General features: G+C 54.8%; 1 protein-coding gene and 1 long non-coding RNA gene across 7 annotated transcripts in view; one reads left to right on the plus strand and one right to left on the minus strand.

Moving 5' to 3' along the window:
• Window positions 1-292: 292 nt before the first annotated feature.
• On the plus strand, window positions 293-3,491 carry LOC102154523. Its single transcript, XR_005355965.1, has 4 exons — window positions 293-1,293; window positions 1,887-1,964; window positions 3,139-3,235; window positions 3,460-3,491. It is a non-coding gene; the product is annotated as an uncharacterized LOC102154523 (long non-coding RNA).
• A 384-nt stretch (window positions 3,492-3,875) lies between these two features.
• The window catches only part of MAN1C1 (mannosidase alpha class 1C member 1), a 148,647-nt gene continuing 136,389 nt past the window's right edge, over window positions 3,876-16,133 (minus strand). Inside the window, exons 11-13 of one of the 6 annotated variants that reach the window (XM_038531545.1) lie at window positions 15,004-15,119; window positions 12,989-13,058; window positions 4,051-4,092 (exon numbers count right to left, since the gene is read on the minus strand). In XM_038531545.1, coding sequence (XP_038387473.1) covers window positions 4,066-4,092; window positions 12,989-13,058; window positions 15,004-15,119 — 213 coding nt within the window. In that variant the 3' untranslated portion in view covers window positions 4,051-4,065. Of the gene's footprint in view, window positions 4,093-8,677; window positions 8,904-11,653; window positions 13,059-13,256; window positions 14,029-15,003; window positions 15,120-16,133 lie in introns of those variants that run through there. The other 5 variants (XM_038531544.1, XM_038531540.1, XM_038531541.1 and 2 more) reach the window with 5 other exon arrangements.

Genomic DNA, 16,133 nt, shown 5'->3' on the forward strand with positions numbered 1-16,133 from the left:
GGGGGGGGGACTCCGGGCCGCCCGCCCCCCGGCCCTGCCGCGCGTCCGCCCCGCGTGCGCCTTCGGGGGCCTCCCGGTGCCCTCGGGCGGCCGACGAGAGCGAGGCCCGCCCCCCCCCCCCCCCCCCCCCCCCGCGCCGCCTCCGCGTCTGCAGGCGCCGAACCCGAGGCCTCGCTGCTCCGCCGCCTGCCGGGCGGGACCTGCCCCCCTCCCCTCCCTCCTCCCCCTCCCCTCCCTCCTCCCCCCCCCTCCCTCCTCCCCCCCCCCCCCCCCCCCCCCCCGGCCGCCCGGGCCAGCGACCCCGGAGCCTGAGCTGCCGGCGGAATTGCTCGGCCTCGGGTGAGGCGGCGGCGAGGCCCCGGCGGGGGACGCGGTGCGGGACCCACCCCGGCACCGGCTCGGCCGCAGGAGCGAGTCTTGCAGGGAACAGCTCGTGGCGTGCCTGGAGGACGACCGCGGCGATCGGAGCGCGTGGAGTTTGGAGAAATAAATACTTGGGGTCTGTCACTACCTTTGGTTCCTGCGTCCGGAGGCCTTGGTTCCCCCGGGGCCGCCTCCATCGTCTGAAGGTCCCCGGGAGCTGGGGGCGGCCCTGCCTCTGCCAGGAGGGGGCACTAGAGCGCAGCCCCGGCCCCCAGGGAGCAGCCGCCCCTCCGGGGAGGTCACCGCCAACCCTGGCCCGTGTGCACCTGCGGTCCGAGGTGTTGGAGGGGCTCAGCAGGTGTCGGGCACCACCATGGCCTGGACCCCGTGTTGGGTGCTTTATGCTCTTATTTGTTCTCGAGCAATCCCGTGAGGTGAGCATCGTTTGCCTCGTTTTTAAATTAAGGGGCCGGAGCTTACCACCCAGGTCTGTCTGAGTCCACATCTCATGCCCTGCTGCCTCCCAGGGACTGGCCCAGCTGGCTGCTTGGGGGTGAGGACTTCCTTCCATCCCCACTTCTGCGCTTCATGGATAACCAGCCATGACAGCACCCTGTGGGCAGGGCCCCAACTTCCCGGAGCCCACAGAGGACCTGACACATGGTAGGCACTCCAGCATCTTCCAGATGAGCGACTCCCAGGGATCGAGACTGGCGGGCTCTGGACCTAGCTTTTGCCCAGTGCTCTGGCCCCAGAGCCTTGGGGGACCCACTGAGGACCTGACATCTGCTGTTGGCTTCTGAAGGCTTCCAACTGTGCTACTTCCAACTCATTACCGCTAATGTTTGGGGACACCCTGCGTATGACAGATGCTATTAGAAAACCAAATTCTGCTCTATCAGGAAGCAAAGTTAACAGAGCACAAAGCAGGTTAGGAGGGGAAGATTGATGAGTCAAGGCCCCTGGAAAATAAATGAGGGAAGTTTTCTTTGCCAGAATGATTTTATTTATTACACTTGGTTTTTGTTAAAGACACAGATACCCCCACTGGTCTCTGTGGCCCAGGGCTGGGGACATGGGCTGCTGGGGTTGGGAGGGCGCTAGAGGAGGAGTGGGTTTCTAACACTTGACTTAGGCCAGTGAGCCTCTGGGAAAAGGATCAGTCTTGGGACCCAGGTCTGGGAAGACAGCTCTGGGCTTTGGCCATGGAGCAGGACTAGGTGTCCCACTGGTGGAACTTTGTCTCCAAACCAAGGACTTGGGCAAGGCAAGCCCTTGAGAAACTGAGCCAGCAGGATAGCTCTGCTCAGTGGTGGCCCTGCAAGGGGTTTTTAGTACCTTATCTCTGGGCCCTGACTCTGAGCAAGGGTAGTATTTGGGGGTAGCAGCAAATGGTAAGTGCATCAAAATAAGTGGCATGTTGGCCATGTCCTTGAGGAGCTCCCAGGTTAGCAGGGAAATCATTCCTACGCTCACTCAACAAATATTTATGGTGGGTCTTCTGTGCTTGGTTCTGGGCATAGGGGATCCACCAGAGAAGAAAAACAGCATCTCTGCTCTTCTAGACAAGTCAGTGGATACTGTGACACCCGTCCCCGGATGTAAGTGACCTGAGACAGAGGGATGTATGCAGAGGAGGGTCCCTGTGACTATCGAGAGGGGCCAGAAGAGACTTCACAGAGTGAAAGTCTAGCCAGGCCTGAGTTCAGGAGGTCACCAGTCAGAGCACCAGGGGAAGATCATTCCAGGGGCAAGAAGACCAAAGGCAGAGGCCTGATAGCATGAAAATCAATGCAAGTCTATGGCATTATGAGGATTTTAGTGGCGGGGGGACCCCAAGGTAGTGTGAAGGGAGAGGAAGCAGGAAGGACAGGCTGGCACTCTGAGCAACTGGTGAGAAGCTTGGACTCTGTCCTCAAGACGACAGAGTGACCTGGCGTGCCTGGAGGGGGACGTTCAGCCACAGAGGCGCCCATCAGACTTGACTGCTGAGGGAGAGTCCTTCCCCTCCCTGCTCTGTCCCTGAGGCAGAGGAGCTTTGGCTTCCACACTTGCCCCCCTGCACCGTGGGGATTGGTGCCGACACCCCAGGCGCTCCTTCGGGGCCTGGGTCACTGCCTCCCACCTGGCCTGTTCTCTCTCTCCCTCTCTCCTTCTCTCCCATCTTCCCCCCCCCCCCCAACACCCCTGCCTGCCCTCCAGTAGCACCTTCTCTGCTTCAGCCTGCTGTCTCCCTGCAGAGGGGCCTGTGCTGTTCTCCAGGGAGATCAGATTAGGGTTTCCTCCTCCAGCTCCAGGAGGATGATGAGCTGGGGTTCCAGGAGGAGGAAAGCCATCTGGTGCGGGGTTTTGTGTTTCTCCTCTATCTCTAGGAACCTGGGCAGGCCGGCGGGCGGGGGGGGGGGTATTTGCTCTAAACCCAACCCCTAACGTGTTGGTGGACAATGACAGGACCAGCATTCAGTTTGGGAGCAAAAGGATGCTTCTGGTGCTGCTATAGGAGTAGCTTTGCCTGCCTGGGCCACGTGGGCCCCTTAACAAGCTGAGGACCTACTGTGTGCCGGGAACTTGCCTAGGCTCCTGGAACAGAGGAGTGGAGTCAGGCGAGGCACTTCCTCTTTTGGAGCTAAATATTCCAGCAGGAGGAGAGAGGTGATAATACACAGAGGAGATAATTTTGGATGGTGGTAACTGTGAAGGGGTGAGACGAGGTGGCACAGAGTGGTGCAGGCTGGGGGCAGGCAGCCCAAGGAGGTAATGGTTTCTCCCCTGCAGCCCGAATGGAGAGAAGAGGCCAGCTCCTGAGGAGCAGAAGGGAGCACGTTCCAGGCAGAGGTGCAAGTGCAGAGATCCTGGGGTGGAAGCAGACTGGGTATGTTGGGGACACCCGATGAGGGCAGGGCGGGCTGTGTGCAGTGACGCAGGGAGGGCTGCTGACAGCTGGGCCCCGTCTCCAGGGCCCTTGTGGGCCGTGGCAACAAGCTGCGGTTAGATATGATGGGCACCCATCGTATGGGTTTTAAGCAGGGGAGTGACATGTCACTTGTTTTTACTTTTATCATTTTTTTAAAGGTTTTATTTATTTATTCATGATAGACAGAGAGAGAGAGAGAGAGAGAGAGACAGAGAGAGAGGGACACAGGCAGAGGGAGAAGCAGGCTCCATGCCAGGAGCCCTGACGTGGGACTCCATCCCGGGACTCCAGGATCACGCCCTGGGCCAAAGGCAGGCGCCAAACCGCTGAGCCACCCAGGGATCCCCACTTTTATCATTTTTTAATTAAGCCTTTTAATCCCAGTGTAGTTACCTGATTTGTCTTTATTTTATTTTTAAAGATTTCATTCATTTGAGAGAGTGAGCAAGCATGAGTGGGAGGCAGAGACATAGGCAGAGGGAGAAGCAGACTCCCCGATGAGCAGGGAGCCTGATGTGGGGCTCCACGTGGGGCTCGATCCCAGGACCCCGGGATCATGACCTGAGCAGAAGGCAGACACCCAACAGCCACCCAGGCGCCCCCGGATTTGTCTTTAGCAAGACCCTTCTAATAGCCAAAAAGGAGAGACAACCCAAATTTCCTCTGATGAATGGATAAACAAAATGTGGCAGATCTGCACAATGGATGTTTTTTGACAATAAAAAGGAACGAAGCGCTGCGAGGAAGAAGCCGGACACCAAGACCGCACATACATTGTAGGATTCCGCTTATATGGAAGGTCCGGGAAGGCCGATCTGCAGACAGAAAGTAGATTAGTGGTTGCCTGGGACTGCAGTGGGGGTCGGGAGTGTCTGCTAATGGGCACAAGGCTTCTTTTTGGGGTATAAATGTTCTAAAATTAAATGATGATTAGTACAAACCTGTGCATATAATATGAAAACATGAACTGTACACTCTAAATGGTTGAACTTTATAGGATATAAATTATGTCCCCATGAAGTTGAGACTTTTTTTTTTTAAGAGCTTTCTGGTTTCTGGGTCAAGACCAGGCTGAGGGGAGCAGGAGCAGACGGAGGGAGTGAGGAGGCTGCGTCAGTCTTGCAGCCCAAAGACGTTGGGGGGCCCCGGGCCGGGTGGCCCACAGCACGAGTTGGGGCGACGGTGGTGCGGTTCCCGAGGTGGGAAAGCCTGGGAGGCCCAGGCTGCCGTGTGGACATGACCCCGAGCCGCCACGTGGAGCGCAGTGTCGGGGAGGCGGTGTGTGCAGGAGTCTGCAGCTGTGAGCTATAGGGACCATAAACTCGCGAGTCACCAGCCTATAAATGACACTAAAGCCACAGGATTCAATGAGATCATTGAGGGAGAGAAAAGAGGCCTTTGGTTTGCGTGGCCTCGGCGGCTGGTATGTGGCCACAGATGTGGCCGTGCCTCTGAGTGCTGAGGGGCTTTGGCTGGATTCACAGGCACAGGGCTGATGAAAAGAGATTAATTGTGGGGGTCACGACAGTCGTTGGCTAGGCTCTCATCCTGTCCAGGCAGGGAGATTTATTCCCTGGGGTCACGAAAGGCCCCCAGGGCTCTGTCCACACGGGTGGCTGTGTTCACAGCGCGTGGACACAGGGGCTCTGGGTGGTCTGGCCCGGCTGCCACTGGAGTCCTTGGCAGCCCAGCGGTTCTGATGCACAGCCCGGGTCGAGAATCACCAGGCTGGTACGAGTACTGGCTGAGTCTCTCTGGGTGGGTGGGAGTTTTGGAGTGCTGGGCACTGAATGCCAAATCCAGAAGAGTTTTTCCGTATTCTAAGAACACCCTTCCTCCAGTCCTGTTGCTCATTCAGGACTGGAGGCTGAGGCTCTCAAATGCAAAGACAGCTGCGTTTCATGCAAGCCACAAAAAAATGTGTTGGACATTTGGGGGCCTTCAAATGGTTAGTGTGGGGCACAGAAGATGGTGCTGAGTCAACCGCCCCGAACTCTGCTCCTCTTGTCCGCTCTGCACTGTGGCCAGGGCCACGGACAGAACAGGGGTCGGGGCGATCAAGCTCCTGGTCTGCTGGAACTGAGGGGCCCCGAGGCTGGGGGCTGCCCTGTTTGAAAAGCAGCAGAGTTTTGGGGGAGCTGGGGGGAGCTGGTCACCTGCCATGGGAAGGGCACGTCTCAGGGTGCCTCTAGGTGCTTACTTGCACACTTCACCCACAAAGGGGTAGAAGAGGGCTTTATAATGACCAGACAGAGAAACATAGGAGCCCTTAGTATATAGGACACAAGTTGTTATAAGTTGTCTCATGGATTTGAGGTAGAAAATTCAGTGGAAGGTCTATAATCTGAAGACTAAGGGAATTCAAAGGCCACATGCCTGAAACCAGTGGGTGGTGGAAGAGGCCAGCACGGGCGGCAGGTATTGGTAGACAGCAGGAGGGAGCTCTCTGGGTACTAGGACTGGCCTCTATCTTGATGGCGGGGAGGCTGCACGAATGTGTACATAGGTGAACATTCCAGAAGCTGTACACATGACACATTAGTGACCTTTACACATGTGACTGTGTCTACACCATACTTCAGTCAAAAAGTTTTCTTAAGGGGCACCTGGGGTAAGCGTCAGACTCTTGATCTCGGCTCAGGTCTTGATCTCAGGGCCGTTGAATTCAAGCCCTGCTTTGGGCTCCATGTGGGGTGTGGAGCCTACTTAAAAAAAAAAAGTTTTTTATTTTTATGTCTTTATTTTTTTAGATTTATTTATTTGACAGAGAGAGAGAGAGAGAGAGAGAGAGAGCAAGAGCGCGAGTGCAGCAGGGAGAGAGAGTCCCAAGCAGACCCTGAGCAAAGTGAGGAACCCGATTTGGGTTCTGAAACCAAGAGTTGGAGGCTCAACCAACTAAGCCACCAGGTGCCCCACAGCGAAGATCTTTAAAAAACAAAAGGGTTCATTTGGGGCCACCTGGGTCTTAGTCTGCTGAGTGACCACTCGATTTCAGCTCAGGTCATGATCTCAGGGTTGTGGGATTGAGCCCCATGTGGGGCTCCCGTCGGCAAGGAGGGCAAGCAGTCTGCTTGTCCCTCTCGGTCCCCCTGTAGCCACCCCCCACCACTTGTGCTTGGGTGCACGCTCTCTTTCTTTCTCAAATGAATAAATAAAATCTTCAAAAAAAAAGGGGGGTTCATTTAGAGAGGCTCAAGGAAAAATGGGACTAATTTAAAACATTGGAGCCATGGGGAAAAAATAGTCAAATGAAGGAAGACACAGCGATTGAGCTGGAGGAAGGAAAGGTTTCCTTAAAAGAAAGATCAAGGATGTGGAGACAAAGATGAAAGAGAGGAGGCAGACAGACAGCTCCTGACCTCTGGAAGATGGTGAGATTAGAAGGTTGGACTTGTTTGTTCTTCAGCAGGAAGGGTCCTAGAGAGATTTCACTGAGGGAAGCTGGTACGTCAGGGAACAGGTCAGAGGTCTTCCCTGGGGAGTGTAGACGGGATCCTCAAAGCCACAGAGGGTGGTGGCACTCAGGGTGGCCCCCTGGGGGATCAGGGGAGCTTTGGACAGGGAAGGGGCCAAGGCCACATGGTGACTGTAGGTGGGGGTGCCTCATGCTGGGAGAACGTGTGAAGTCACTTGCTCTACGGCCAGTGCCGGAAAGGTGACACGGCAGAGGGGAGGGGGTGCAACCAGGGGCCACAGGGAGAGCCAGGCCTGTGCAGGACACTCCACGGAAGGCCATCTCCTGGCTGGAACTGCTCATCCAGCACTCACTGGCATCCTGCCTGCCACAGATCCAGAAGATTCCAAGGAGAAAAGAGAAGGCCCCGGAGCCAGAAAACAGCCTCGGTTCCACACACGCTAGCGAAGGAGAAGGGCCATCTGAGGAAGCAGCTTCAATTTTCAAAAGCACAGCTGGACGTGCTTGGCGAGAGTGAGGAAACACGGGGGAGTGGAAGCTGCCGGAACAAGGGTCAAGGGAGAGGCTCCGGGGCCTTGAAGTCTCCCATGTCCTCCCCATGGAAGAGTCCAGAGCGCCATGGAAACACATGGCAGGAGGCCCTTGCCTCTCTGGCACTCCGGGGGGACAGTTTCAGAAGCTTCTGCTTAGGAACCTGAGAATGGTCTCCGCTGGGACCCATGTGAGGGGAAGATGAATCTGAGGCCTCGCCCCTCAGAAGGCAGAGAAAACTTCCAAAAATGCAAAGTAGGTCATCTCGTGGCCCTGCTTTAGCCTCTTCCTAGCTTCTTGCTGCTCAGATTAAAATCAGACTCTGCCCCTGGCCCTCTAGGCCCTGCAGGATGGAGGCCGGTCCATCCGACTTGCTCCGACCCATGGCTCTCAGGGCCGCCAGTGCGTCCTCCTACCTCTGAGCCTTTGCACCTGCTGTTCCCATTGCCTGGAATGGTCTGTCCCACAGGTCTGCTCCCCGGGGGCCACCCCCCATCACTCTCATATGTTCCCTGCCTGTGGCCCCCCATCACTTACCTCCGTCTGCACCCATATTACTTCTGTGCTACCGCCCACCCCCCACCCCCGCCACTGGCCTGGAAGCCCCCTCCTCCCCGGGGGCAGAGACCTTGTCTCTGTCTTGTCTAAGCTTACGGTTACAGCACCTTGCCCATTGCCCGGCAGAGATGGTTAATGGCCACATGTGGAATTACAAAGCCTAGAGAGTTCTGGAATGGTGGCCTAGGCAGCAAGGAGCCCCATAACCTGTGAGGGTCTGCGGAGGGGGGCTCTGAGAACTTGCATTTCTACCAAGCTCCCAGGTGCTGCTGGTGCCTCGGACCTGGCTTCCATCCTCTTAGAACCACGGATCTAATGGTTGCCCCGTCCTGGATCATTCTGTGGGCCAAAGCAGAACCACCCACCCGGGGTCTCAGGGGAGCTCCCAAGGGACCAGTGCGTGGTGGCAAGGGGCTCCTTAGGGTCAGGGCAGGAGGGTCACCTGCCATGCCTCTCTTCCGAAGTTGAAGGAACCTTTCCCCAGGGATGTCCTCAAGAGGAAAGACCAACGGGGTCTCCCCCATCGCCACCCCTCACCTCCTGCCCTGGCAAGCAGGGGGCCTCTGCTAAGATCTGGACAAACTCCCAGCATGTTCCTTCAGCCCTCTGCCCCTGCCTGAGCAGCAACCCCATCCCATCCCCGCCACCACCACCAACCAGGCCAGCCCCAGGAAGCCCCTGGATCCTCACTCCAGTTTCCCAGTTTCATAGATTCAGGGCTAAGGGCAAAATGCTTGCTCAATGTGAAAAGCAGCAGATTTATTGCTTTGAGATCTTGGGTTGTCTCCTGGGCCTGGTTGATGTAGTTTCCTCTGAGTTTCAGAGCGTTTTGTTTAAAAAGAAGAATTTTTGACAGCAGCTTTTTCTAGTTTACAGAGAACGTTCACATAATAGCAGTCACAACCATTACTGTATGTATTGAGTTACTACACTGGGGAGCTCAATTAACCCCCAAATCACCCTCCCTTTCCACAGAGACAGGCGGAGGCTCAGAGACATTAAGGGGCTTGCCCAAGGTCACACAGCCCAGGGAAAGGGCAGGTCCACGGTTTGCCCTCTGGTGTCCTGTCTTTCTTATCTTCCACTTGACCCAATGCCTGCAGATCCACAGATACACAGTGGCTGAGAACAAAACAAAACCAGAGACTGTTGTGGAAAGCAGAGGCTGGAATGAGTATAAAAATAACCAGGAATGTTCAAGGGAACCCTCGCCTCCCCACACAATATCTTTTGTTCTAAGATGATATTTGTAATGCTGCAGGGAGGTGGTGGAGGGGCCAGTGGGGCAGGGAGTCAGTGAGCAGAGGACTGGCTTTCTAGGATCCTAGGACTGAACTGTCCAAACCTGGCGCCCAGTAACCACACATGGCCGTTTAAATGTAATTAAGATGAAAATAAAATTTTAGATTTAGTTCCTCAGTTGCACTCGCCACATTTGAAGTGCTCAATATCCACCTGTGGCCACCCTATTGGACAGCACGGAGGAAGACTATTTCCATCACCATGGAAAGTTCTACCGGACAGCGTTGCTCTCAGCCCGCAGCAAGCCTGCTCCTGTCTTGTCCAGACTGTGCTGGAGGGGCAGGGGGGCCGGTGATGCGGGCGACAGAGCTTCCTCTGCCGTCAGGGTACCACTAGATGCCAGGCCAACACCTGAGTCCCTCCACTCTGGGGAGGTTACAACTCCATGGATGCAAATACATTAAAAAAAAAAAAAAAAAGACTTATTTGACAGAGAGAGAGAGCAGAGGAGGGGCAGCGGGAGAGGGAGAGAATCTCAAGCAGACTCCACGCTGAGCACAGAGCCTGCCGGGTGCTCCATCTCACAACCCTGAGATCGTGACCTGAGCTGAAACCAAGGGTCAGGTGCTTAACGACCATACTGCTGAGGCGCCCCTCCGTGGATGCAAATAGAGGGCAGACACCAAAGGAGTGGCCGTTAGCTGAAGCCTTGCTACTCAGTGTGGTCTGAGGCCCGGCAGCACCGGCATCTCTTGGGAGCTTGTTAGAAGCGCAGTATCTTGGGCTCGCGCCTGACCTGCTGAATATGAATCTGCATTTTAACGAGATCCCCAGGTGATTCAGGTGCACATTCAAGTTCGAAAAGCTCTGTCTTAAGAGGCAGGAGGAACAGGATCAAAATATTGTTCCAAATATAGGGAACCAAACAGATATTTTTAGATACAAAAAAAAGAGCATCAGCAGCCCCCCCCCACCCCGCCACTAGCATATGATTAAGCTTTAGTCACAGAGGGCAGAGGTCTCCGTGCCCCTTAATCAATGAGCATATTTCCAAGGACAGAGCCCCAGTGGGGTAGCTGGGAGGAGCTGGCCCTTCCCCGTCTACCCACCTACCCAAACCTTGAAGAGGTCCCCTCCCCAAAGCAAAGGAGGCAGAACTGAGATTCCTAGCCTGGGTCTCAAGGATGCTGCCTTCAAATCAGATTTTCTGTTTTTGCTTTTTTTTCCAGTGCATTTTTTTTAAAGATTTTATTTATTTGAAGGAGAGAGAGAGAGAGAGAGAGAGTGAGTGTGTACACAGAGGGAGAGGGAGAAGCAGACTCCTGATGAGCAGGGAGCCCGACCCGGGGGCTCGATCCCAGGTCCCTGGGATCACGGCCTGAGCTAAAGGCAGACTCTTCAGCGACTGAGCCACCCAGGCGCCCCAGTGCATCTGGTTTTTGAACTTTGCAAATTGCCAGGGACACAATGATGTACAAAGCATCTAAACAAACACAGTCGTTTAAAAGGAAGCAACTGGAGAAGGGCTGTAGGTCCTGCTTCTCAGGGCTGTGGTGCTCTGTAGGACTCCGCGCCCGCCCGGAGCCAGGTGCTAATGAAGCTTTCTGGGCAGGAACCAGCGGTGAGCCCTGAAGAAAACAGGTGCAAAAGGTGGTTCCATCGACGACGGGGCTTCCAAAGAGCCGGGCAGCAGGCTGACCCCCAGCTGGGGAGGGGGGGGTCTGCTGCCAGGTCTGTTTCCAGAACCGGGTCTGTGGCTCCCCCTTCCCCGTGGCTGACTCATCCCTTAATGTCTCTCTCCTCTCAGGCTGGGTCTTATTTTTATCCCCGGAATGGAGTTAGGTTGCCAAAAGGATGAGATTTCTCCACCTGCAACGGCCCTCCTGGAGGAATGAGTTTTAAAATATTCATTTTTACAACTTGCCCCCAGCGATAATGCAGAAGACAGAACGCTGGTGGCCGGAGGGGGGCGGGGACAGCAACACGGCCCGTGGGGGAGCCTGGGGCCTGGGGGAGCTGCCAAGCGGCTCTGCCATGGAGACAGGTTCCAGGGTTGACTGAGGAGCCAGTGAGACAGGAAAGAGGACTGGTCAAATATGCTTTCATAACTCTTTATAATACTGGGGAAAAAAAAATCAAAGCAGAAGCTGCGAACAGTCCTGCTGATTTGCCTTCACCAGCGCGTGGCTTCATGATTTGGGTAGCAAACCTCATTTTCTTCTCTGGGGAACAGCCCACCGGGCATCGCGGCGGGGGGGGGGGGGGGGGGGGGGGCGGGGAAGGGATGGGGGGGAAGGGATGGGGAGGGGGGGTCCTGGCTGGTGTGTCAGGCAAGACGCCCTGCCCACCCGTGGGAGCACATGACCCAGCTAGGCCAATAGGAAGCCCACTTCTTTGAAGGGGACAGTAGGATCTGGGAACGTTGGAATTCACCTGTCCTGATGAAGTCCTGGGGACACTGGCCCCTTGGGTCTTGCAGCTTGGATTCCTGGCCACATCCTCTTCCTAGTCCTTCTTGCGATCTGACTGTTCACTCTCCTGAGATCCCATGAGTCACCGCAAGGCATTTCAAGATTTTTTTTCTTTTCTCTTTCCTTTTTCTGTAATTTTTCTTTTTCGCTTAAGGTACACAGAGTTGGCTTCTACTATTTGTGCCCAAGAGCCCAAACTCTCACAAACCCAAATGCCCAGAAATAGGGGCTTAGATCCCAAAAGCATGATACAGCACACGATGGAATACTCCACAGCCAGGTACAGTGATAAACTTGTATTTGTTGACATGGAAAGATCTTCACAATATATGGTTAAGAGCAAAAGCAGATTATAGTAAAACAGTAAGCATAGAATGATACCATGTTTGCAAAATATATTCTGTACATTCATAGAAAAAGATCTAGAAGAAAATATAACCGTATTCATTCTGGAGGGTAGGATGGTGGATGGTTTTTCTTTCTGCTTAGCATGAAGATCTCTAACCTCTCCACAATGCTCGTACAGTGGGTTTTTCCGTTTTGGTTTTTTAAAAAAGGGGCACAGGCGGGTCTCCAGAACTACACTATCCTGATGCCAGACAAAAGTGATTTCCTGGGTTCAGACCGGGACTTATTCACCAAACACCAGGGTTCCTGCCTTGGGGACAGCTCATCCATAGCCCTGACTACTGCTTAAGAAGATGCTAGAAGCTTCTGCCTCTCCAGAACGAGGAAGAAGTACTTCCCACACTGCCAGGGCATGAGTGGATCCTACTTATTTTTACAGCAACCCTGAGAGGTGGAGGTTCCTGCCTCTGTGATGGAAGAGTGACCTGAGAGGTGAGGTGACCTATCCAGGGTCCCACTGAGGGGCCTGAAAGCCAGGTCACTTGGCCTAGGGCTCCAATACCCCAGGGGCTACTCAAGTTTCTAACAGCCAAATTGAGGCAACTGAGCACGAGGGAGGGCTCAGAATGATCCTGTGTGGTCAGCTGTATGGACGAGTTGCAAAGGGGAAGAAACGCTCTCCCTTCGCTCTTGCCTGGACACCCTGCTCTGCATAATGGCTTCAAGGTTTTGGGCCTCAGGGTAGGTGGGGGGAGCAGATGATGTCACTGGGGAGAGAAGGTTTGTGGGATACACCTCCCGCTGCTCCTTCTTATCTTCTAGGCCTCAGCTTGAAAGTCAGCTGCTCAGAGAGGCTCTCTTCGATGCCCTAAGGTGGGTCCTGGCCAACAGTGTCTCGGCCTCACATCTTCTTTGTAGCATTTCGTACAACTGGCAGTCATGTAACTTATCTGTCAGTTTACTTTATGGTCTTTCCCCCACTTGACTCTACGCTCCCTGAGGGCAGGGCTTATGACTGTTTCACTCACAGCTGCGTCCCTGGCATCTCACCCAGTGTCTGGTCCTGGGCACTCACCACTATCTGCTGAATGTGAACAGATGGACACACGACTGGGGGAGTGAGCAAACTGTGGGGGCTGGGCTCACCTCTGTGTCTGCTGGCTGCGTGACCACAGGCAAGTTGCTGGCCCTCCCTGCGCCTCTTCCAAGCCTTGACCTAAGTATAAACATCCAATTCCATTTAAAGGATTGGCTTCACCCTTTCTGAATTTTTAAGACCAATTTAAGGGAAGGCAATAGAAGTGGGAGTCTTTACTAAATTGTATGTTAAATCAACTGCTGGTTGATTCTTTTTTCTGATGATAACATGACCATGCTTTTCCCAGGAGTCACTGATGTGCAATGAGCCCAATCGTATTTCTTATTCAATAAACTCTTTTATTGTAAGTTTACAGATTTTTCCATTACAATAATGAAAATAGCACTAGTGATTTGTTAACACTTAGGCCCAAATCAAAAGGGAATGCCTCCTCAAATTATAAGGTAATGCCACATAGTTGAACGTATAGTAAATGTTGGGTAAAAGGTATTTAAAATATAGAAAATGGGGTCAAGGTTTGAGTGTGCAAACACCTTAAGGTTTAGTTTATCAAGATGCTGCTGCTTTCAAAAGCACACGATTTTGAAACTATATTTATAATTTGTGATAAAACACAACTGCAGAGAAAAGGCAAAATCAAGCAAAACAAACACTCCCCTGAATGAGAGGAAGTGAATCAAAGGCATGGGGACAATATGCAAACCTTCATTCACTGGGCCCTGGAATGGCAAGGGAGTGGGTTTCATAGAAATTCTCCATAGAAAGGAAAGTCTGGGCCTGGGGTGACATCGCTGCGTCTCCAAGTCCTGTCTCCTCACAGAGGAAAAGAAGTTGCTCGTCCGACACATCTGCCCTGGGTCTGCCTGGAATGGGGCCTATGTTCCCAATCCCTTTGAGAATAGTCCCGCATCCTGAAAAGGCAAGGCAGCCCTCGGGGCCCCGGTGCGGCAGGGAGACGGGTCAGGGTCAGCCCCCAGCCCTGCTGGAGCTGTCCGAGTGGTTCACGGGGAGGGGGTGGGCCTCTGTGTTGAACACCCAGTCTTCCAGGGAGAGCATGTCATCTTCAGAGAACAGAAGATAGAGATACCTGTGCCCCCGGGGCAGGGAGGGAAGCAAGACAGAGCTGTCAGTGCTCTGGGGAACTCTGGTCAACGACAAACCTCAGAGGCCTCTGCCATGGGCTGTGCTGAAGGCTGCAGGGAGGTTTGAGATCCCAAGTGTACTTGCAGGGCTGGTCCCAGGGAAGGAGCTGTGGATGCTGGGGAGAGCACTGAGATTTGGGGCCAATGGACCCGGTTTATTTTATTTTTTTCAGACCCAGTTTAGCACTGGCTCTGCCCCTGCCCTCACTCGGTTACCGCATACCCATCTGGCTTCACTCAGGTACCCTCCCCACCTGTGCGAGAGGCCTGCAGGCCCCCCCTTAGGGCCTAGATTCTTACCTTCTTTTCACAGTGGCCTGAGTACTACACCAGTCCAAACTCTTGGACTGCTCCCTGATGTGCCCCCCAGGAGACTCTACAGTCACGTAGATGTTCATGCGCTAAAATGACCAGGGAGCTGGGACTCCAGAGCTCCAACTTCCCAAGCCGCAGGAACAGACCGTTCCAATCCACAGTAAAGGGTTAACCACCAAGGGGGCTGCTTTGGGGAACAGCAAGGAAATGGGGCGGCTGACTTCCACCCCCAAAAAGCGAGGGAACAGTGCCACAGCAAGCCGGTAGAGGGAAGGCCTACCCCAGTGACCCCCATCACTGTTGTTCTCCCCATTTTACAGCAGAGAACCAAGGGACCCGAGGAGACCGGCTACAGAAGTGGACTTAGCACGCTGCTAGTCCTTGCAGGCGGAGTGCTGTCCAGACAGCCCCCTGAGGCGGTGCACCTTGGGGGAGTAACCCGGGATCCCAGGCGCCCCCCACCCCTCGTGGGCACCCTCTGTGAGGGCAGAATTTGTTGGTAAAGGGAGGGACTGCTGACCCCACGCCTCACCCTCCTCCTCCCTCCATCCCTAAGAAAGTCCCAGTTTCCCTCTGGAAAGAACACTAGCCAAGCCCCAACTCACTTTAGTGTCTCCGCGAGAAAGAAAGTCTGCTGCTTGTTGTCGTGGTTGGGGATGCTACTGTACACGTCTTGGATTCCAGAGAAACCAGCTTCCGTTCGACAGTATTTCTCCAAGGCCTGAAGAAAAGGGAGCAGCTTTGGTGCAGGGAGAGGAGAGGTCCTGCCCCAAGACTCGTGTGTGCCCAGGTCCTGGATGGGCAGGCCCCGGACCGCTCTGCGGGGACCCCAGGCATTTGTGGCAGTGGAAAGCCAAATTATTTTTCAGGGCTCAGCCACCCTGCTCCCAGGGCTGACGACCTAAGCCCACTGGCTGCCTGCTCCAGCTCTTCTCCTGGTCTCTGAACTTGGGGGGTGTTGTTTCTGCCCTTCGGGTAACGAGGCTGCTCTAACGGACTCACCCACAGAGGTGGACAGAGGAAGGCAGCGGAGGGCCGGGACTCGGGGACTGGGCTTAGCACACCCCGGGGATTCCCTGTGGAGATACGGTCCCTGGTCGCGGGAGGCCACAGGCTGTCTGCCTTTTGTATATAAAGCAGTTTGAACCCACTGAGGGCCTGTGGGCTGGGCCCAGGAGCACAAAACACTTGGCTTTCACTGGTCAAGAGCCAGGGCCTTCAGGAAAGCAGGCCGATTCTGGCCAATGAACCAGGTAGGTGAACCCGAGCGGCGCTCTGTGCCCTCCCTGCCTATGACGCTCTGGGCGTGGTTCTCCCTAGGACAGTCTGTGCCTCTGAGAGCAGTGGGCCCTCAGGGAAGCTGGGAAGAGGGGGGCACAGAGAAGGCTTAGCCTCCATCAAGAGACATCCTTCTGGGCTCTCCATACCTGCCTTTGACACCTACCCCAAAGAGGGCCAGGAGGTCTTCTGCTGGGTGGTTGGGGACAAGCGGGCTAGTGGAAGAGACATGGGTGTTGGGGAGCAGAGCCCAGAGAAAGAGGGGGAGCTGCCCAGGGCGGGGCTGGCTTTGGGCAGAGGAAGGTGGTGATCTGCTGGCCTGGCAGCCCATTCTTGTCTGAGGGGAGGAATCTAAAGCCATCTTCTCAGGCCTCAGGGTCAGACAGCAGTGACCACGTGTGCGCTGGGCCCCTCTGGCTGCCGCCCTGCCCCTAGCCATCTAAGCGTGCTGGCCCTG

This window comes from Canis lupus, chromosome 2, assembly GCF_011100685.1.
Source record: "Canis lupus familiaris isolate Mischka breed German Shepherd chromosome 2, alternate assembly UU_Cfam_GSD_1.0, whole genome shotgun sequence".
Taxonomy (NCBI): Eukaryota; Metazoa; Chordata; class Mammalia; order Carnivora; family Canidae; genus Canis; species Canis lupus.